Here is a 23,167-nt window from a genome sequence, read left to right as displayed (position 1 = left end):
ACCATTTTAAAATATAATAGAATGCATCAAGTGATAAAACATATAAAGCCCTGTATTCATTGTGCTGTAATGGGCAAAACACACATGTGATGTGTAAGTAAGATTTGCACATACTAGGGCTGTAATCTTCCTAACAAAATCATTTGTATTACAAACATCAATACAACGATTCCAGTACCTGAAATGCTTTTAAAATATTCTCCTGGCTTTTTTGGCAATCCCTTCCCCACACTTCAACTCCCTCCATTCACCAGGTTCTTCTGACCCTACGTATGTGTAGCATTTTCAGGAGGTAAAGTGTGGGTGCCAAGGAAAGGAAAGTACAGGGAAGTCCATGCCTCCCAGTCTAGGTGAGCATACACACATCTGAAATGAACTCATCAGCTGCAGTAATGAACAGCTGAAGATTTGGTTGTCTTACTAATACAGAAGTGAAAATACCACAAATTATTATTGCCCACAGGCAGCAGAATATATGGCTTCTAAATTAAAGTGTATTATACTTAGCTGTAAAGTTGCATTTCAGATGAACTGTTAGCGTGATGATATCCTCTGGAAGTCCCACCCTTATTGTTTTTTAATGGATTATTTTACGTACAACATTTTAAAATAAAAGTGTGTACTTTCAAGTTTCTTAATTTTTGTTGTTGTGTGTCTTCAAGTCATTTCTAATTTAGGGCAACCCTATTATGGTGTTTTCTTGGCAGTTTTTTAAGGAGAGGGTTTGCCATTGCCATCCTCTGAGGCTGTGATTTGCCAAAGGTCACCCAGTGTGTTTCCAGGGCTGAACTAGGATTTGAACCTTGGTCTGCACAGTCATAGCTCAATACTCAAACACCATGCTGGCTCTTTCTTAATTTTAGTACAATCGAAAATATTCCTTTAAAATACTCGTTGTGAGATATGAAATATTGTAGATTAGATGCCAATTTAAATTTCTGAAAATCTGTATTTTTAATTATGTGTTTTTATCAAAACAGCAGTTACTAAAATAAAATATATATTTATTTATAGTACATTAATTACATTTTATACAAAAAAAATTCATGATATATTACACAGAATTATTCAGCCAACACTCATTATTGTACTTTTCAAAAACACGCCATTACATTCCTGAGTACTATTTTAGTATTGCCCCCCCCCAACAGAAGCTACAGTGCATAAGTCATCCGCAGCATACTTAGAAACACATTCCATTCAAATTAATAAGATTTACTTTCAAGTCAATGTGTTCAGGAGCAGGATATGAGTCTGCCAGTTGTAATGTACAGAACTGTCTCTGAGCCTTTTGAGTCTGAGTCTTTAGGACTTTTGCATGCCTGAATAGAATTTCAGCTGAACATTGGAGTGATTTTTTTTAGAGTACACAACGGTATTTGCAAGCAAACATGATCCAAACGGCACAGGCAGATTCAGGGTATGTGAATACTCTGACACGAACTGCAAGTCGTACTTGGTCCCCTCGACAACACAGTATTTCTTCACAGAAAGGAGATCTATTTGAAGAAACAGAAACATGAGTAATCATTGTCTATTAATTCTGATATCAGAATTTATCAATTTATTGCATTAAATCAATCTATTGCATTAAAACAGGAGTTACAAACAACTTTGCTATATGTCATAAAATGTGGCAACATGATAGTGAAATTTTTGATGCTTTTAAGCTTTTATTTTAAAAAGGTATCTGCTCATTGCACACCTTGTTTACAAGTAGAATTTTGTGTCATTCTTGGGATACAAGTCTATTTATATGTAATACTTCAAAATTCAAATAAGAATGATCTAGCTGTAGTCTCAGCTTTTAATGGAAAGATAAAAGAATTGACAACTGTATCATACTCACCTTATATTAATATAATCTTACTTTCATGTTGCATGCCATGTTACTTTGATCTTGCAAGTTGTGGAGAAAAACATGTACATCATAATACTTCCTATTAACCTGAAGGAAAACCTGCCTGGGTTATTTCATTGTTATTCCCTTTCTGTACACCTGGAGCTTGGGTGCACAGAGCTCTCAGAAATAAAGTTATCTCCACTATAAAAAAATTAAATTACAGCACTAAATGCCAGACCCTTTTTGGAAACTTAGGGCTTGATCAGACCAGCAAAATATGCCGGTTTATCAGTGGCTTTGAGTGGGGTATGTATGATGCATGCCACCAAGCTAGAAGGAAGCTGCCATGAAGCTGTCTGGCTGTTTACACTGTGGTGCCAAAAAGTTGTGGCAGAAAGGATGCCCTATTTCCGTCACAAAAAGTAGTGGCATTTTGCTGCTTTTTTGTGTACTGGAAAAAAGCCAGACTGGGTCCATGGCCAAATTGGGGCCCCAATCTGGTGCTCAAAGGGGCGGCGTCACGCTGCCTTTTTGGGCTGGGCTGTTTTGGCCCTTATTAGTCTACATGTTGTATAGGCATAGAACTGGCATCACTCTAAAGACAAGGTAAATTAGGCTTTGGTGTAAAAAGAGTTCATATGACAGGAATTATTTTTGAAGGGGGAATAAACTGCTACCGCTTTCAAATTACAGGCTGAGATGTAACATTGAATATCATTCTTAATAATTAGGTTTTCCTTAGTTAACTTCTCAACAGCTTTCCTTTTAGACCAGATTTCCCTAAATTGTATCCCAACCACTTTCTTGCAGCCCAGTTTCAGCAATATCTGATACTTTGGCTTTCTAGAATGATTCTGTTACAGGGCTTGCTGAAGTCTTTCTGGTCAAACATCTCCCTGAAACCTTCTAGTGAAGCTTGGCTTGACTGCAGGGCATTTTGTTCTTCTAGCTTGACTGCAGGGCATTTTGTTCTTCTAGCCATCAGGTCTAGTATTCAAACACTGAATGATCTGTCCCATCTTATTTATTAGTAGCATTTTAGTTGGCTGCTTTTTTTTTTTTTTTTTGGGCTTTTTAAACCTTCGGTTCCGCGGTCTCTTTTGCCATGGGGTCAGAGCCTCGCTTCCAACTGGCTTCCTTTCCCTCTGGTTTTTTAACCTTAATTTTGATTTCATCTGCCTCTGATTCACTGGAGGTCAGGAATATTTTTGTCAATGTCTCACGCCTTTCATCTCCAGAGACAGACTGGGCAGCAGTCAACTGGATACTTTCATTTCATAGAATCATAGAATCATAGAGTTGGAAGAGACCACAAGGGCCATCCAGTCCAACCCCCTGCCATGCAGGAAATCCAAATCAAAGCATCCCCAACAGATGGCCATCTAGCCTCTGCTTAAAGACCTCCAAGGAAGGAGACTCCACCACACTCCGGGGGAGTTTGTTCCACTGTCGAACAGCCCTTACTGTCAGGAAGTTCTTCCTAATGTTGAGGTGGAATCTCTTTTCCTGTAGCTTGCATCCATTGTTCCGGGTCCTGTTCTCTGGAGCAGCAGAAAACAAGCTTGCTCCCTCCTCAATGTGACATCCTTTCAAATATTTAAACAGGGCCATCATATCACCTCTTAACCTTCTCTTCTCCAGGCTAAACATCCCCAGCTCCCTGAGTCGTTCCTCATAGGGCAAGGTTTCCAGACCTTTCACCATTTTGGGCGCCCTCCTCTGGACACGCTCCAGTTTCTCAATGTCCTTTTTGAATTGTGGTGCCCAGAACTGGACACAATATTCAAGGTGGGGCCTGACCAGAGCAGAATGCAGTGGCACAATTATTTCTCTTGATCTAGACACTATACTTTTATTGATGCAGCCTAGAATTGCATTGGCCTTTTTAGCTGCCGGATCACACTGTTGACTCATGTTCAACTTATGGTCTACTTGGACTCCTAGATCTCTTTCACATGTACTTTCATTCAGCAATGTGTCTCCCATCCTATATCTGTGCATTTCATTTTTCTGCCCTAAGTGCAGTACCTTACATTTCTCCGTGTTGAATTTAATTTTGTTAGCTTTGGCCCAGCTTTCTAGTCTATTCAGATCATTTTGAATGTTGGTCCTGTCCTCTGGAGTATTAACTATTCCTCTTAATTTGGTGTCATCTGCAAATTTGATAAGTGTGCTCCCAATTCTGTCATCCAGGTCATTGATAAAGATGTTGAATAACACTGGGCCCAGGACAGAGCCCTGTGGGACCCCACTGGTCACTTCCCTCCAGGAGGAAAAAGAGCCATTGTTGAGCACCCTTTGGGTTCAGCCGGTCAACCAATTACAGATCCATTTAACAGTTACTTTGTCTAGCCCACATTTTACAAGCTTTTTTGCAAGAATATCATTTCATTTCTTTTCTGATCTGCATTTGTCTCCACCTCAGTTTTTCTTTGATCTGCCATTTTAGATTTAATTTCGGAGGACAGCTCTGTAGCATCCTTTCATTTCTTTCCCATTATCTCTATCTAATCTAACTGCCTATTTGTAACAAAGAAAGTCTAAGCATGTTTAGTCATCCAGGCAGGAAAAATAAAACTGACAAAGAAGGAGGGAACTTAAATGCTAATAACCACAAAAAAAAGTAGGCTCCTGCCAGCACAGGTTGGTGCTTACGGGATAAACCCAACAGTCATCGGTAACTCCATCTGCCATTCTGAGAATGGGCTTCCTCATCACTCTTAAGTCTCCTCAGTCATCTTCAGCAAGCTCCTCCTCACTAACTTTTTCTTCCCCTGACACCATATCCAGGACCTTTTCACTAATTAGTTCATTACCGAACTTATAAGAGTCAATCACATTTATTAACTCACTCAAATCAATGTAAGCAAAAGTAGCTTCTCCTCCTAATCGCTTGACAGCAACTGTAACCAAGGCATTCACAACTCACTTATAGCCATCTCAAAGAAGAAAAGTAAGGCTTCACTTACATTCCGTCAGAGGCATCATCCTACTACCTCACAGTTATGAAGGGCTTCAGAATCTTATTATGATTCATTCTTCTGAAAATTTATTTTCCAAGATCTACACTTATTACTTACACACTATAAACATTACAAAATATAAGTAAATGACTGAAAACACTATTTCTTTACATGAGTAAATATTTTAATTCTATTTTGTCTGCATTAATGATGAACCACATATCCTGTCTTTTATGATTATACAGTGCACCCGCGTCATACACAGGTGCACTTATATGCGGTTTTCATATGATCCCCCGCATAAGGGAAGGGACCACTATACACAAATATCTGTATCGCATATCATCTTATATTTTTAATAAGAATTTCTATTTATTATACAGTCTTATACTTCTTCTATGGTATGCGGTAAAAACAGAAGACATTTTACCGAAGACATGCAGCAAATGCTCTCCTTGCATTTTTGTACACAAAATGGATGGGAAATCCTTTGAATGTGTGGCCATCGGGGACTGCTCTCCTGATAGCATCTTGAAATTCTTCATTTCCTGAAGAAATACCTGTGGTACGTTCAAGTTCATAGGCTGCCAAGGCTGGTGACAAGAGATAAGACAGCTGGTCATCCCAAACTGTTGCTAGCCCAAGGTCCTGCGCATGAATCACATGAAGAATAGAGATTAATTAGGATCAACATATTTATAACAATCCACATGCATGAAGGAGTAAAAGGTACAAGTATATGCTCAGTCAGCAAATGTTAAAAATTAATCATAACATGACAAGAGGCACCACAGTTATTACAAGACTGCATCTTTAGCCAAAGTGTCATTATTCAGCTTTAAACTGCTTCCTTCTAAAAGATGAAATAATTTCTAAAGATGGCACAAGGATAGGATCACATGTAAAAGTGTCATTTTTTCCACATGTACAGATTACTCTGTAATACAGTATCTCAGTCTATATTGATTATTCCAGGTTTCTCCTCCTACAACTATAGCTGAGAGCTTTTTATTTTTTTTAATTATAAGGCTGAAAAAAATGACATAAGCAAATGTCTAGCCCTTGAAACTCATAAATCCTAAATTCTCAAAGAAATACAATAAACTAATACACTCTCCTAGAAGACTTATACGAAATGTCTCATTTTCCAATTTTAGTTTCAAGGAACGTTTATTACATGTACAATGTATGTAATATATTTTTATTCCATATTCAATGTAAGCCCACTGAATCAGCCTTAAGGGTCTTTTAGACAGTCTCTACTGTTCTAAGGAACTTTGTGGTCTCTTCCAGCTCTATGATTCAATAATGTGAAAGAGATGAGCCAACATAAATGAATTCTGGCAAACAGTGCACATGTTCCACTTTTAAATTATACCATATTAGGATGCTAGAAAGGGGAAAGCTCAGATTATGTGGAATTCCTTTAGCATGGCATCACAACATTTCTGTGACTAAAAACATTAACATAAGCTTGACTAAGCAACGTTTGCTACGTTTGGAAGATTACAAATATCATAATCCAGAGCAAGCAAGGATAATGGGCTAAATCCAGTATTCTGAACTTTCCTTTTCTCTATCTGATGCAGTGCCCACCACTGCTTAAAAGTGATGCTGCAGGGTCTCCCAGCCCTCCAGAGACTGTCCTTTGGATGCATGGGGGATCATAATTGATCCTGCAGTTACACTATTCTGGCCATAACATTATGTTTCAGGTTTTATTATGATCATATGATTCAGTGTAAATGTTTCTGTTGATTAAACAAAATTTTAATTTAACATTTATCAGGTACTGCAGCGTAGCAGCTGTTTCACTATTTTACTTCATTGTCTTTAACAGGAAGAGTTTAGCTTAGTGGTGGGGAAAGTTAAACTTTCCAGCCTTGTTCCACAGTCCCTAAGCTCTACAAGAGACCCTCAAAAATAAACTTTTAAAACTTTTTTTGGGGGGCAAAAACAGTTAAACATTCCCAAACTGCCCCCCCCAAAGATGCACCAACCCACACCAGGAGTGATATGTGGCCCACTGGGAATGGGGCTTGATGGAACCATGCTTTTCCCCTGTGCAGTTGCCCAGTCCTGGTTTAGCCTGTACTCCCTGATCCCTTATTTAAACAGCATCTTTTGGCTCTTTCCAATACATGCTGAGCTTATGGCATGAATATCCATTAGTGAAAGCTGTAGCAACATTCAGTGGTAAGTCTCCCTGTTACACTTACAAAAATTTGATTACTAGAATTTAAATTAATTTTTAAAATTTACTTGGGTAATTGAAGAAAATTAATTCGTTGATAAATTCTGTATAGCTGACCTAATTAACTAGCACAGCATACTGAGATGATAATGAGTTTGAATTTCATTACTGTGGTCATAATGTTAGATCTTTTATTCATACAACTTTTTAAAAAATTAATTTTGAAATTGGTTTGAAAGGTGGGTTACAGACCGCCGAAAAGCGGCGGCCTGTACCCGCCCCTTCCCCCGGTGTATCGGGGCCTCAGTGGCCAGAACGGCAGCCGCTGAGGCCCCAATCCGCCGCTTTCTGGGCCGCAGGGAAGCGGCAAAAGGCCACTTCCCCGCAGCCTGGAAAGGGGTGTCCTTGGGGCTTGAAGCCCCAAGGACACCCCGCGGCGGCGGGGAGGAGTAGAAAGGGGCCGCTTGGCCCCTTTCTCCTCTGCGTCGCTGGCGCAGCCGTCTGAAGGCTGCGCTCAGCGACGCAAACCAGGAAGGAGCTCTGAAACGGAGCTCCTTCCTGCTCCGCGCAAAGCGCGCATTAAGCGCCCTCGCGCAGAGCGATGGCATCACGTCGGCGCCGCCTCATTTGGAGGTGGCGCGTTCGTGATGCCATCATGGCGGCGGCCATGTGGAACAGCCACTGCCATTTTGTGCACGCAGAGCGCGTACTAGGGTTAGGGGGTGCGGAAACACCGCCCCTTCCTAACCCTAGTACATGCTTGTCGCGTACTAATATGGCGGTGTGTAACCCACCCTTGTCATACAACTTTACATATATTTTAGGGGGGGAAACCCAACCCCCAGCAGTTTTTAACTATGTTTTTAATAATACTGTTATTTAATTACCTTTTAACTGTTATAATCAATGTTATAGCTGTTACTGTTTTTTAAACTATTGTAAGCTGCCTTGGTTCTCTTAGATTCTTCGGAGGAGCAATGAAAGCACATTCACACCACACTCACCATGCTTCCAATATTACAAGGATGCAGAACAAAACTTTCACCCGCAAAGTGTTAATCAGTATGTGGTGATTAACAGATTTTTTACTGTGGGGAAAAATTGATTTCCAAACAAATGAACAGCAGTACAGCATAGGGAAAGCCATGATATTGTGCAATAAATTCTAGGCAAAGACAGGACTAATGGAGTGCTACTGCAGTATAACACCTTTATGTGATATAAACACCTATGTAAAATGTAGTATTAATTTGCAGTGTAGATAAAAACTATACATTGCTTTGGAGACTGAGAGGTTCTAAGAATAAGCCAAGCTGTTTTAAATTATTTTTCACATTATTATAAAACCAATGGTCAATAACCTGAATAGCAAGAGAAAAAAGTAACTGTGAAACTCATTAAATCTGTAGCTGGGCTTTAATAGTAAATTCAACCTCTTTGTTTTAAGAAGAAAACACAAATGAATAATGACATAATGGCATATACCTTCCTGTGTTCTGCTACTAATATTCTAAGTTGTAATTCCAGATCATTGCTTGCTGCTGCTGCATCTATTACTGAAGCACAGAGTGGAGGAAAAGGTGGAAGTGCAGTTGTGGCCCCTGGAGAACACACTGATTTAATTGCTTCTCCACTCATTGGTTTCCACTTAGATTCATCATGCAAGTCGAAGGCACAGACTTCTACGGCATCAGAAGGCTGGCAGTTTGCCAAAAACTTTTCGTGATTAAAGATGCAACCTACTGTTCGGTAAGGATACGACGGCTTAGGCTGCTCAACAACTGGAGGGTCGTCAGGCTTAATAGGGTTGTGAATGTATCTGAAGAGTAAAAGATACACTTTAAAAAAATCAACCTATATTTTCATTTCACCTAAGGCCCAAAATAAAAATCCTGTCTACTTTTCAGTGTATATAGACAATGTACTCTCTAATGCAGCTAATTACTCAGCTATGTTGAAGAAACTGGGAGTGGACCTGAGGAATGAACAGTCCCTCCCTGTTCTAAAAGCATGACTCCAGCCCTAAAAGGCCTAGATGAAAAATTCACATAATCAACAGCTAAATGTAGTATGTTACTGAATAGTTGCCTACTAAGCTGAGAAAACTGATTGACTTGAACAGTACTTACCATTTCAGTGATTCATGTTCAGATTTTAGACCAAATATGGGTACAGTTCTAGACAATGAACATTTACGAACAAAACTAACATGCTGTTCAAATAAAGCTAATATTCTGCTCTTTAGAAGTGAGTTTACACAAAACTTGTTAATAATATACCTGCCATGAATTGCACACACATTATCTTGGAATATAGCACTAAATATTGACTGGAATTGTATATGAATAGTTCTAGAATTTGGCATAATTTAACTTTATAATCACTTTACTTACTTACCTATGTCCTGTCAAACTCTCCCAGAAAGTGATTGTTGCATCAATTCCATAGGTCATTACCCATGTGTGAGGAACTCCTTTAGCTTTTGTTCCTACACACACAAAAGCTTCAAGCCCAAACCCCAACAGAAGACTGCATAAAAGGTTAGCATGATCCTCACAGTCGCCCTAAACAGGTGATAGATTAAGTACATAATAGGTTAGATAGAATAAAAATGACTTAAATGGCATTAAATGAAGACTCAGCATTAAATCCAGTTTTAGTCTTAAGTAAAGCAAACCCACTAAAATAATAGTCACTTTTATGCTGTACAGCTATAGTACTTTGATACTACTTTGACTGTCATGGCTCCTATGAAATTTTGGAATTTTATAAGCTATGTAGAATTCTTTGCCAGAGAGCTCTAGTGCCTAACCAAACTACAAGTCTCAAACTTTTGTAGTTTTGATAGTTAATGTGCTCTCAAAAGTGCTATAAATATGTAGTGTGAAAGGGATGAATAGAATTCTGAAGTGGTGACTAGTAATTCTCATTTATTTCAATAGGAATATTCTAGCTAGGACTAACACTTGATTTTAGTCCTTAATAAGAAATGGCAACAACAGCCCCAGTTACAGATTTCAAAAAAGCAAAGCAAAAGGATTTACCAGGAAGGTAAGCATTCTTTTAACACAGAAGTTAATGGAAATGGATATGGATTATACAAACTTAAGAATCCTGGAAACTGTTACATAAAATAAAAATAAAGTAGAATTTATTCATTAAGACATTAGTAGAAAAAATGTGTGTTTAACTCTACTTAAACAAGATTTTAGATACTCCAATTTGCATCCAATACCAAATATCTTAAAGTCATTTAAGTAGCTCAACTTACTTTACGTAAGGTTAAGTCAGCCTTGGGATACTCTAATCAATTTATGTACACACTGAAGTAAAGATAGAAGCCAACACTTTTAATATTACTCTGAAATGATTATTTACAACTAAAATTTGAATTGCAGTTAACATATTCTCTTAAATAATGTCGTAGTAAACTTACTTTGTTTCTACACAAAAAAGCCAGAAGAGTACACCATTGTTCTTGTTTACTGTTTCCCCCACCAATGACAGGGGCTCTTTCATAACCAAGAACACTGACAAATCTTGCAGCTTGCCTGGGTGTGTCCAGAATCCGGCCTGCTCGAAGTGGCCTGACATAGGAACATACTGGTCTGTTTATCCCATTTTCATCCTAAACAATATGAAAGACTAGGTTTTTTAAATAGAAAGCAATCATATTTTTATATGTTAAGGAATCAAGTTTTAATTTTTTTTTAAATTAGGGTTTTCAGTAATGAACATGTAAACCACATACAGTCCATAGTGAGAATTCCCACTGAATTCCCTCCATTCCCAGTGTTACTGCCCAGAATAAAATCAGCAAAATTAAGTAGAAATATTTATCAGGTTGTTTCAAATGCATCTTTTTATTTCTTCCCTGGCTAATATGGTCCCATAGGACAGTTTCTCAGCCAGTGCAAGTGACCATATTTTGTCCAACCATTCTCAGATTATAAAAGTCTTTCCATGTCTGCACAATTACTCCTCTAGTTGCACACAGTAATATTCCAATGAGGGCAATAGTCTGATTGCTCATATTTACTAACTAATCCAGTACCTCTTCACATAATTTCTTGACATGTAGGCCCGTTACAGACAGGCCTTTGCTCCGCCCCCAGTATGTACTAGGGGTTGGTCGAGGATGCAGCGTCCAATCAGGCCTCACCCCTAGTACGTACTGGGGATGTCAAAATGACGGCACCCTATACACATGGGCGCTGCCATTTTGACGTGACGGACGCTTAGCATCCGCATGTAGCGGCGCGGTTGTGACGCCACAAGTGCGCCATTGCTGCCTTGCGGCATCACAACTGCACCGCAAGAACCCGCTTTTTGTGGGTTCTTTTTGCTACGCGGGGGAGCTGCGTGGTTTGCCCGCTGTGGCTCCCTCGTGCAGCAAACACGAGCGCTGGCAGAGCGCCCTTTTTGGGCGCTCTGTAAAGCACCACTGTCATCTTAGCCAAAGATTGTAATGATCCAGTCTCACCAACAAAGATATATATATTCATGTATAAGTGTACAAATTCCAGTCAAAAAATTGACACAAAACCAGGGTTAGCTTATTCACTTATACAACTTATACTGTACTTTAACTCTTATTAAAAAAACAAAAACAAAGAAAGAGTGGCATAAAATGACAGCTTAGCCCATCTTGGGAGAATCTAAAAGAAGCACCACCACTCTACTATTTCTGCCACACTTGTGGACTTCTCAATGCCTGGCCGGAAAAATGGCAGTGGCAGCAGCTCTTTGGCATTTCCCCTCAAAGGTGTTTCAAGAGCAGACGTGTGCATTTTCTTAACCCTGTCCACACTTGTTTAATTACACCACGGTGAATATTAAGAATGAAGCCAAAGCACAGAAAATTAAGTTTCACATTGTACTGACTTGTCTACTGTATACTCTTAAACACGCAGAGGTCTTTCCCTTCGTATCTTCTCTAAATTAGTCACCATTACATAAAACTAACAACATGTTAGCAAGAAAAAAACTCACAAGAAATTATAGATGCTTAATTAAATCAGCAGGATACTCTTTAGTTACCTATGCAAACAAAATCAATTCTCCATATGGGTCCCCAGGAAACCTAAACATTTTCTGGGAAAACTCATTTTAACATTTAAGTTTGAATGATATGTAGAAAGATCACTTAGACTTATCCTAGTCTGGCAAGATGAAATGTTTTTATATTTCCATATTTGTTATTTGTGAATAAATTATTAGTAACTTCTTTAAAAGTTACACCGTAGAGTTCTTGTGAACAGGCATGTTTAATTTTTAATGGCCATTATTGTCAAAACTCTGTAATTCTGAAATCTTGCAGTCATGATTTCGGAACTTAGCTAGTTCAAATCATGCCTTATTCTGCAAAATGATCAATTAGTGTAAATTCACAAGAACAAGTGTTTCTAAGTAATAAAATTTAACTGCTTGAGACACATATTGAAATAAAACTAAACAATAACAATCTGAAAAGATACAAACTTAAATACTGCGGTTTCCACCAAGGAATTTAATATAGGGCTGGATAAAAAGTCAGATTATCTGCAGTTATTTCTTCAGAAATTGTGTGTGTGTGTGTATAGTAAAAAGGTAGAATAAATGAACATTGACAAACCTGTGCAAATATTTTGACTAGTCTTGTGTTGTGTGAAGTCCTGATCTGCAAGTATTCTCTCCACCACTGTTTAGCATACACAAGAAATAACCGTTCTTTTTCTGCTGTTTTCTGGCGTTCCAAAGCAAGCTGCAATTTTAAAAAATCCAACATATAGTGTGCTGTTGTTTTTTTTTAAATTAAAATTTCAGTCAATGAGACAATCAACATTACATATTATCAGCCTAACATCCATTGTAGAGAGTCTGCAATTTCATTAGAATATACAGGAAACACTTTCATTATCAGCAGATGTTTCCAAAGTACTCTCTGAGATGAGGTGTTTTATTTTCATTCTTGTTGACAAAAGCAGCTAAATTGTACTTATTCTTAAATAAATAAAAACAGAATTCTGTAGCACCTTTGAGACTGAAAGAAAAAAGTTCATCTGTCATGGACTTCAATCCATTTATCTAACTGATATGCCCTCGTTCTCCTAGAATGGGACCCAAGGAGGTTCATAAAAGGGATCAAAATGTGACAATAAACTATTAAAATAAATTAAAATCACATTAAAATAGTATAGCATTTAAAAAGCATACAGAATTTTTCTTAAAAAGCATACACCCCAGTAAGAAGCCTCTCTGCAAGCAATTAGCTAATAAAAGCCTGCTTAAACAAAAAGGTATTTGCTTGCTATTGAAAGGAGAATAAGGAGAGGGTCAGTTCAGTTTCCAACAGAAGGGAATTCTGCAGGTGGAAGCAGTCACTCAGAAGGCTCTTTCTCATGTCCTCGCTGGAACAGTAGTGGGAGCAAAAGAAAGCCCTCCCCTATAGATCTTAAGATTTTGGCACGTTCATATAGGAAGATACAGGGGCAAAGCAGACGAGCCAAATGGTGCGATCTGCGGCCACTCTCACTCCAATCGCTCCAGGATCGCACCAGTGGGATACTGCAGTCCCAAATGGACCACCGGCTGGAGTGGTTTTTTTCCACTCCTTTTCCAGCCAGGTTTGGGTCACCTTAGGCAGCCTCAGTGTAATTTCCGGGGAGTTTGGGGAGAGTGTGTCATATAAAAGCCATGCCCTCAACATGGCCAAAGCGCTGCTTTTTGCCCAGCTGTTTCAATCCATAGTGTTTCAGATAGTCTGAACCTAAGCCATATAGGGCTTTACAGGTCACGACCAGCACTTTTAATTGTGTCCAGAAACAAAGCTTTAGCCAATGAAACTGTTTTAACAAGAGAGTTCCATGCTTCCTTGTCCTCCCTCCTTGGATGCATCTTTTCATTAGTGGCTTCTTTCCATGCATCTGATGAAATGGACTAGAGTCCATTAAAAGTTATGTTATAACCTGTTTTTTTCAGTCTCAAAAGGTGCTACAGGATTCTCTTATATTATTCTAGGTGGAGTATACATGGCTATCACATTGAATTATTATGAAGACAGTTGTATTATTGTTCTCTACCCGTAAAACATTTACTTGCTTTGTTAAATGTTTCACCTGGTACAATAGTCCATAGGTGATAAATTACATAGTTTGTGTTTCATTTCCACTTTTTCTATATATTTTCAGCAATATAAATGTTAGCATCTCTTTACAATGTAAGGTCATTCTGTCTATGAAATACAGATAACCATGTTAATTTTACAGTACAGTAAGCAGTATGTTTTATTATTTTATTACATTCTTGCCAAGCTTTGTTTTAGAACATTTTATCTTTACACAATCCCACCAGATGTGCAGATAGGTTCCCAATTCCTCAGAATTTCTTGAAGATTCTGAAAAGAGGTTTTTATACATGCTAAGGAACCCTATAGGGCAGCTGTGGGGGTCACACAGAAAGGAAGAGGGGAAGGGAAATTCCCTTTATATAAAAGAAGTCCAGACACTTAATTTTGGATTTAGTTTAAAGAAATATATCCAGGTGATTCAAGGAGAAAGCCATATTGGAACAGAAGATGAAATGCCTGCAGTATTGTTATTCAACCTACCACATACTTTATCTCAGATTCAGCCTTCCAGAAATGGGGTACGTGAAGCAAGAAGGACTGAGATGCCTCTTCCAGCTGAATGGTGCTAACATGTAGGATTTAATGTGGTAATATCAATGAGGAACAGAACTAGATGCACAAGTAGACAATGCAACTAGTGTTGCAATAATAGTACCAATTCCTGCAGACAGTTCAGGTGCTACATTACAGTGCACCCGCGTTATATGTGGACACACTATATGCGGCTTTCAGCATATGCTGAAAGCCACACAGGAGCACACAGGAGCGCATGGGGCACAAGGGGCGGTGTGTCCCATTGAAAGTAATGGGGGCCACACTGCTGCACCATGCACGAGCCCCATTACTTTCAATGGGGCTCGAGCATACACATTTTTTTACATCGGGGGTCCAGAACGGATCCACCGCGTAAAAAAAAGGGCGTACTGTATTTGGAAAAATCAAGCTGTGTAAATTTTGCTCTCTTAACACTTAACACTTAAATACAACTACACATGAACCACAGTAGTGCTTAATTATTCCATGTTTCATATCCATGTAATATTTCATCTTTATTAATGAGGAAGACAGTTGTATTTCAGCAGAACTTTTATGACAAATTACACTCACACAAAGGTTTGAATAGCATAAAAAACAATCTGACTTGCATTAATAAGGATGTGCTTTAAAATGTTAACGTTTACAGTACCCCAGGGCCAGAACAAAAAAGCCTGGTTCTGGGCATCATCAGTACGCAGCATTTAGACAATGCACAACCCGATGATGCCAGGAAGCCAGTTTGAAGTCACCTGGCTGTCCAGACATGGGTGGCCTCATGACACTCTGGCAGCATGGGCGTTTACATGCTGCTAGAGCATCATGAAGCCACCATGGGGTCATAGCTTTCCCCCAGCTGAAAAAGGAGCGAATCTTATTTGCTCCTTTTCAGCTGGGTTCAAGGCAGACTGGGGCTACGGCATGTGTTTGCTGCGGCCCCAATCCATCTTTGGAAGGGGCAGCTTCAACTGCCCCTTTCTTCCCATGTTTCCCCCACCCCACCCCACACACACACACATACACATATATGTTAAGACTTACTTGAGTATTGACAATTTCCTGTGAAAGTATCTTATTTAGCTCTGGGTACATTTCAAGTCTGATGTTCAGTACTCCAACTGAAACCTTCGCTTCTGTACCTTTGGACCAAAAGATATTTGTCTGATGAGCAAATAAGTAGACATTTTAATACATAAGATATTCAGAAATCACATGAAAGATGATGGATATATATTTCTCTTCAAAACAAGTTTTGGAGATATAAAACCTTTGATGCAATCACATTCCTTTGTAGGCTTGCAAGAATTACAAACCACATTGAGCCAGTTTTCCAAAGCAGAGCTTTAAGTTAGATGAGGTTAATATGGACTATTATAAGCTTAATAAGCTAATAAAATAAAATAATAATAAAAATAATAGGATTTATTTATATGCAGCCCAATCACTGGGAATCTGGGCGGCTTACAAACAGAGGGGATAATAATTAGACGGTCTAAAAAGAAGGGAGGAGTGGAGAGAAACTTCACAAGCCAAGCTAAAGACTCCTTTATTTTGAAGGCAACAAGCTAAAGAAAGATCAAGGGAGAAAACAGAAGATGCAGTTTGTATGCTTGGGCGTTGCTGTTTCCTTTTTCACAAGTAATGAATTTTATCACTGAAATTGCTTCATATACTGTTTGAAACAGAGTTTCAATTTTCCTGTTTTTATCCTCTTTTTAAAACTCTCTCCATCTGTCAATATTATTATTATTTCTAGTAATGAATTTTTTAAAAGCATACCTACACCCAGAAGTTCAACAGCAACATTTGTTATCCTGTTCTCTGCACTCAGGACAGACCGCCACTCTAAGAAATAGGATGCAACTAATGTTGTTTCACCGGTTGTATCTGTTTTGATCAAGACAATGTGCACTGGATCACATATTGAAAGCATAGTGGTTGCATCCACCATTTTACTTGCTTCGCCTGTCAATGGCATATCAAAATAAAGATAAAGAAAAATTCTAGTTGAAAGCTCTAGCATATTGCTAATATACCTATGAAAACTGGTTTAAAGATAAGAGTCCAAAGATTGTCATTATATAAAATGGCCTTTCCATGATATTTGCATTAAAAGAAGAATACCAACCCATCACATCTACTTAATATTGTCATAGAAAAGCAGCTGGGACATGGAGAAATTTTGAGTGGAAAAATAGCTAGAAGGGAAAGATGAAAGGACTTAATTTCTTCTTGACCCCTTCCCACCTAAAATTTCTGATTCTGTCTACCAAGCAGTAAGATTCATTGATTTTTATAAGTCTTAAGCTAAGATATGTCAGTACAGAGTTGCAGTATCAGTCCACCTTCTGAGCCACCACAACATCCATCTTTTATGGAAGCAAATTTACAAAATCACTGATGTGAAATATCCATAGGAGTGTGGACATGAGCATTCATCCAACAATGGGGGATAAATCATTTGTCCATTTTCAGGCAGCAGAAGATTGCTATATCATATAATATTCTATCTGTGTGAACCAAGCTGACTCCACAAAAACAGACTCACAAAATTATGGGAATATGTTTCTGATATTTACACATGGGGGGGGGGGGGGGCTTACTATTAGTATACATCATTGCCTTGTGATAAGAAAAACAAGGGGAGAGCATGTAGATGCCTAGATCTATCAAATGACAAAACAAGCAACATAAAGTGTGTGCACAAGAGTAATTTTTGTAAACCCCAAGTAGTTTTGAACTGTCATTCACACACACACACAAAATAATCACATGATCTTCCTTCAAGATAGGGGCTGCAGGATTACAAAGCAACCATGACCCACCAAGCTTGAAATTCTGACCATAGCTGTGAAAACATTTTATCTGTTAAAATGGTGTGGATATGTATAGTACTCCTAACTGAATGTGCGCGCGCGCACACACACAACGTAATCTGAATATTTCTGAAAGAGAACCCAATATTATTCATTTCTGTACTTTAGATTTCCTTACCTAACGTATCCTTATATACTTCAAGTAGAAAGCCATCACTGAAATCTGGTTCACAGGCACATGGCACAGGTTTAGAGCGGAAACGTTGATTTCGAAAATGTAAGCAGAGTGTGAAAGTAGAACAAGCTTGACCAGGTAAAGGCTCAGGTTCCTGTAGATGTTCCAGAAAAGCTTTCCCACCAAGAACTTGAAGGTACAGATACCTCCGTTTTGGGTCAATATTTGCTACAATAATAATAATAATAATAATATGTTTTATTTATAGACCGCTATTCCACAATGATCATAGCGGTGTACAGTAAAAATTGCAATACAATACAAGGTGACAGTTAAAGGAGGGAGAAGTCTCGTCCTTCAGGCTGTCCCTGATGTTGCTGGGTCTGCCTGATCGCTCCCTCTGAGGCCAAGATGACAGTTGAAAGAGTACAAAAAGTACCAGTAAATAGGAAAGATTTACAATTTGTACAAAATGGCTAGTAAATGCACTTTAAAGTTTTGACCTAAATTGATTGAGATGCTGGCGAAATGTCAGGAATAAACTCTTCTAGAACATGGCCAGATAGCCCGAAAAACCCACAAAAAACTACAGTCGGCCCTTCTTATACACGGATTTTTTATACACGGATTCAAGCATACACGGTTTGAAAATGTTCAAAAAAAGTATAAATTTACCTTGATTTTCCATTTTTTATAAGGTGCACCATTTTGCTATGTCATTATATTTAATGGGACTTGAGCATACACGGATTTTGTTATACACGGAGGATCTTGGAACCAAACCCCAGCATATAACAAGGGTCCACTGTATAATGTTAAAATCCCTTTCCCATTTGATCCTCACATCCTATGCAAAATATAAATAATTTGATTTGCATTTGAATGAAGGGCCACATAATCCTCAACCGTGTATTACAGGATCAGCAGTGAAGATAAACTTCATTATAAAAACAGATCACAGAGGAAGCACCAACACTGTTGACATAAGAAGGATTGAAATGCCGGAGGAAAAGGTGGAAGCCACTGAATTACTTAAAAAATAATTTCAATTATAATTTCTTATTTCACACTTTTTGAAACATCTAAAAAGCAGTAAATCAAAGTTGTAAAAACAGCATATAACATACTTTTTTTCAACACCGGTGGCTGTTTTTCAATGAAATGTGTAGAAAGTTTTGGAGTTGAAGTCACTTCCCCATTGTTCATATCCTAGGATTATATTGAGGTATAATTTAACACACATTCAAATCAACACTCCCTTACAATCTTTTAAATGTCTTTTCACCGCAAGAAACACAATGTTAAAGCATTCTTCAAAGGGATAGTTTTCATTATACAAACTAAATATGTAACAGTGAACTATGGCCAGTTGGCTGGTCTAAATAATATCTACCCATATGAAACATGCTTTAAAAACATGCTTTTTAAAAGTTAATTTTCTTGGCTAGTGCAGTGATGGTGCCTGTCAAAAACAGTAATGCAGCCCTAGAATCTGTACAGATCAGAAAATCTCTTAAGACACACTTCTATGAAATTCTTGCGTAAAGTGGCTATCTTAACCCTTTATCTATTCTATTTCTTAGCCAGTGTATCACTCACATTTACATTGACACTTCTTATTAATCTACTTCAGGGCCTGAATTTAACAAAACTGCTGATAAAAATAGCATCCAGTCTCTAACACAACATTAAAAAAAAAACCTCTTAGACCCCTTGTCATGCCATATGGGCAGTATGACTGGTTGAATAATGCAGTTGATAGGATACATATAGACTTGATAACACCTCTCGCTGAATAATGCTCTTCCAAGAAGTATGGGTATGATCCATGTACTTGTTTTGATAACTGCCAATGTAATTGCTCATGCCATATATCCTCTAATCCATATTAAGGCTGATCAGCATGAGATGTCTATATTACAGTCTGCCTTCTGTATTGGTGGACTTGCTATCCACGGATGGCAAGCCTCCGTTTTTCTTAATGGCAGCGTGTGCACATAGCCACGCTAGTGGGTGCGCGCATGCCACACTGCCATGTGTGGGACTTGAGCATACGCAAATTTTGGTATCTGCAGGGGGCAGGGTCCAGAACTGATCCCTCACAGATACGGAGGTCCAACTGTACTTGATTATAAATGCATCCAGAGCTGCAACATCTACAGATAAAAGATAGGAAGGCCGGTCACAAATTAATTTCTTCCTTTCTATCAAGCTTCATTGTATCTACTCTTGGCCAGGCATAATTTTAAATGTTAGACATGCAACTATCTTTGGAACTGAGTGAATTCTGATGTGCTTTCTTTTTATAACCCATTTCTATTTTCAGGCCCTCTTCTATGCATGCAAGAATATATCTCTGAGTTTAGGGTGAGTTAGAGGGTGGAGGAAACTTCTAAATACAGTACAGACACTTACTAGGACAGATGGCTCCACCCACCTCTTCCTAATCTTCACCAAACAGCACCAATTACAGCAAGAAAATATAACAACATAATTTACATCCTATTAAAAATGACTCTGCCCCACAATAAATCTAATCATAAATGACTTTGTACAGGGATATCTATATTTACATTATGTGATGAGTATCTAGAACCACTTCAGATAATGTTTTCTTCAGACTACTCACTGTTACAAAGCTGAGTTCTTTCATAACATCATCAATGATTCCTCTTCGTATCAAGGCTTTCATTAGATGTTCCTCAGACAGCAGTTGATGTTCAGGTGCCAGTTCTTCACGTATAGTCTCAGCAAGAACTTCTCGGATCCTGCTATGGACATCCATCTATAAAGAAATAGTTTTGTTACCATGTTGTAATGACTGCACAAGTATCATAGATGGCATCAGAGCCTGCGATGGTCTTGAAAAGATTCCATGACTGCAGAGGATAGTCAGAGCACAAAAACTTTGACAACTGAATTCTTCTGTGTATAAAATTCCAGAGATAGAAGTTCACATACATTTAGTTGGGAATGCTTAATTGGACTTTCTGTTCCTTCTCCCTAATTTCAAGCCATGGGGGAATGAGGAGGGATTTTGTTATGGCTGTTTTATTTCTACAGTCTGGTTGCTTCTATAAAGGCAACAGTAATGCTTAACACTCCAGCCATGACACCCCTCTCCAGCTTTTTCCCAGAGTCACATATCTGGGATCTGTTTAAGATCTCTGGGGTTGTTCACTGGGGATTGGAAGAACCCACAGAAGGTAGAACAGAACATAAGAGTTTTCTTTTCTATTGTAATCAATCTGCATTTATTAATCACTATTATGTTTAATAAAACCTTCCATCACCCAAATGGTCTGATGTAATCTTGACTGCCCTAGAGTCTCATTGATAAATCCTGTGCATCAGATCCCAGAGATATGTACCGTGTGTGAATTGTGTTTTGCCAAAAGTTTAACAGGGTGATTATTTTTTTTTAAATGATTCTATAATATAGAGATGAATGCTCTTTCAGCAGAATCTTAAAATGTCTAACTGCACCTGGATCAGTGGTAGAACATTATGATTTAGGCTGCAATGCTACACCATGATTATTTGCATGTTTCTCCATTCACATAGAATTGTTCTGACAGTAGCGGAAGGGCTCATCTACAAACCCAATTGAATAGGCCTCACTTCTGAGTAAAAGACCAAGCTGCCAGACTTGCAATCTATGGTCTAGATACCATTTGCATTTGGAAACTGACAAAAACAACTTAATGAAACATAAATGTATGTCTGTGCAACTGGGAACCAGCTTGCAGCTTTGTGTCTGCAATTTTAACAACAGTCTGTCATAAAACTAGTGATGACAGCTCTCAAACAAATTCTTTTCTGACTTGTATTTCATTTTTAGCTTACTGTACTTCCCAAGTAAAAATCAGAATCAAAGAATCACTATAAACATCTAGTTGGAAAAGTGTATCTTATTAAGAACACTCTACTTTTGCTATTCCTTCTGAAAATGTTGGTAAGGTACATTCTTGCTGGAAAATGTATGTTTGCATTCTCCTTTCCCTCCTTAGATAGACAGGGACTTCCCTCTCTCTCTCTCTTTCTAACCATGTGACTTTGGTCACTCACTCTTGGAGGCTGTTTAACAGACTCTCTCTCAAGATTCTAAACAGTCTCTTCTCAGTCTTCCTGCTATCTTATTATTATTATTATTATTAACCTTTATTTATAAAACTTACATCTTAAAGAGGGTGAGATTTCTTCTCCTGAAATATCACCAGTTAGTTTAGGATTTAATTTGTATGTAGATATATATTAAAGCCATCATTGTTTTTTTAAGCTACAAGCTGTATGTTTGTTTTTTGAGTAAGTCTTGCTTCTTTAGGAAAGCACAGTTAGGCAAAGTCGCACTTCTGCTCTTCCGCTAATGAAAGGCAGACCTTTAACAGGTTTAGCTTTCGTACTCGTATAATATTTTTGTTCCCTTTAAAGGGTTTAAGTTTCCTGGGAAACTTAAATTACCCCCAGATCATTCTCAAACAGTATTTGTATGCAAAAATCATAAGAGTTGGAAGAGACGTCCCAAAGGCTATCCAATCCAACCCTCCTGCCATGCAGGAACTCACAGTCAAAGTCTAGGATGGAGCCGTAGCAGTTAAAGCGGCGTCAAACTGTGTTATTTGAAGACAACTGGGGAAAGTAAGGTGACTGTGGTTGGAAGTGACTCCAGATAAGAGCTAAAAAGGCTTGTAGAGGTATCAAAAAGGCTAACGCATAAAGACTAGAGGAATATTAAAATGTAAGCAACCAAATATCAAGGTGTAACCACATAGAAGCAGCCAACTGAAGTACCATCTCACAAACCTGAGCTAAGCAAGACATGTTTTAGGAATGTCTGCTTATTTATTTAGAGTTGTTTGTGTGAAAAGTGTTGTTATGTTGGACCATAGGTTTCTTTTCATGGACATTAAATTAATAAAAAGGATTTCTTTCGGGGGGAGGGTGGGTGCTGCCTTATTTCTACAATGCAAATGCAGCCCTGAAGGTCTACAGTTTCTTGCGAGATGTACTCTCAGGCGTGTCCTCCTTTTTCAGGACCTGTCCTACATTTCCAGCCTTCTGCCCCAAAGGGATTACTCAAATGTCCTCCATTTTGAGCATGACTAAGAAGCATGGATTTGCAGTTCTGGGAGTGCCTTTAGCTTTCATTAGGGCATGTCCTCCATTCAGTCGCCCTGAGTCCTATAAAGGATCTCAGTGGCGTTTCTCTTCCTCACCTTGGTCAGCTGCTGGTGAATGATCTGCTTGAGCTCAGTCGCTTTCTCAGGGGCCAAAGCCATGGCTCAGCAGGGCTTAATCTTTATTAGGCTCCACCTAAAACACAAAGAGGTTGACTGCGTCCAGGCACTTCTTAAGAGAAGCCCAGAGCCTCCATTTCTAGGAGCGCAATACCTTTCCCGCTCTCCCAACCGCCTTCAGCCCTCTTCTCTCTCTTCCCATTGGCTGGACCTCCAGCCAATCAGCCAACCTCGGCCCCGCCCACAGCCAGGCCAGGGCCCGAACGTGTTTTTCCCCCAAAATGGCGGCGGGCCAAA

At 38.6% G+C, this 23,167-nt stretch overlaps 1 protein-coding gene and 1 long non-coding RNA gene across 5 annotated transcripts; one reads left to right on the top strand and one right to left on the bottom strand.

The window, feature by feature from the left end:
• Positions 1-1,051: 1,051 nt before the first annotated feature.
• On the bottom strand, positions 1,052-23,031 carry LOC149317184 (centrosomal protein of 76 kDa-like). 4 transcript variants are annotated; one of them, XM_089516997.1, is made up of 12 exons: positions 22,850-23,031; positions 20,263-20,418; positions 18,761-18,842; positions 17,637-17,861; positions 16,422-16,607; positions 15,684-15,781; positions 12,615-12,743; positions 10,437-10,628; positions 9,398-9,564; positions 8,486-8,819; positions 5,237-5,454; positions 1,052-1,499 (listed from the first exon to the last, which is right to left on the bottom strand). In XM_089516997.1, the coding sequence occupies exons 1-12, from the start codon at positions 22,910-22,912 to the stop codon at positions 1,361-1,363; spliced, it is 1,989 nt and encodes a 662-aa protein (XP_089373123.1). In that variant the 5' UTR covers positions 22,913-23,031; the 3' UTR covers positions 1,052-1,360. The 4 variants fall into 4 exon arrangements, with proteins under 4 accessions (XP_089373123.1, XP_089373124.1, XP_089373125.1 ...); XM_089516998.1 differs by having other exon boundaries at positions 5,237-5,399; XM_089516999.1 differs by having other exon boundaries at positions 16,422-16,529.
• On the top strand, positions 5,450-20,356 carry LOC149317185 (uncharacterized). The gene is made up of 4 exons (XR_016280598.1): positions 5,450-5,535; positions 8,528-8,749; positions 9,943-10,051; positions 19,960-20,356. It is a non-coding gene; the product is annotated as an uncharacterized LOC149317185 (long non-coding RNA).
• Positions 23,032-23,167: the final 136 nt, after the last annotated feature.

Source organism: Sceloporus occidentalis, unplaced genomic scaffold (genome assembly GCF_023333645.1).
Source record: "Sceloporus occidentalis isolate IW3139 unplaced genomic scaffold, rSceOcc1.0.p SCAF_3, whole genome shotgun sequence".
Taxonomy (NCBI): domain Eukaryota; kingdom Metazoa; phylum Chordata; class Lepidosauria; order Squamata; family Phrynosomatidae; genus Sceloporus; species Sceloporus occidentalis.
This window is presented reverse-complemented; position numbering and strand designations above follow the sequence as displayed.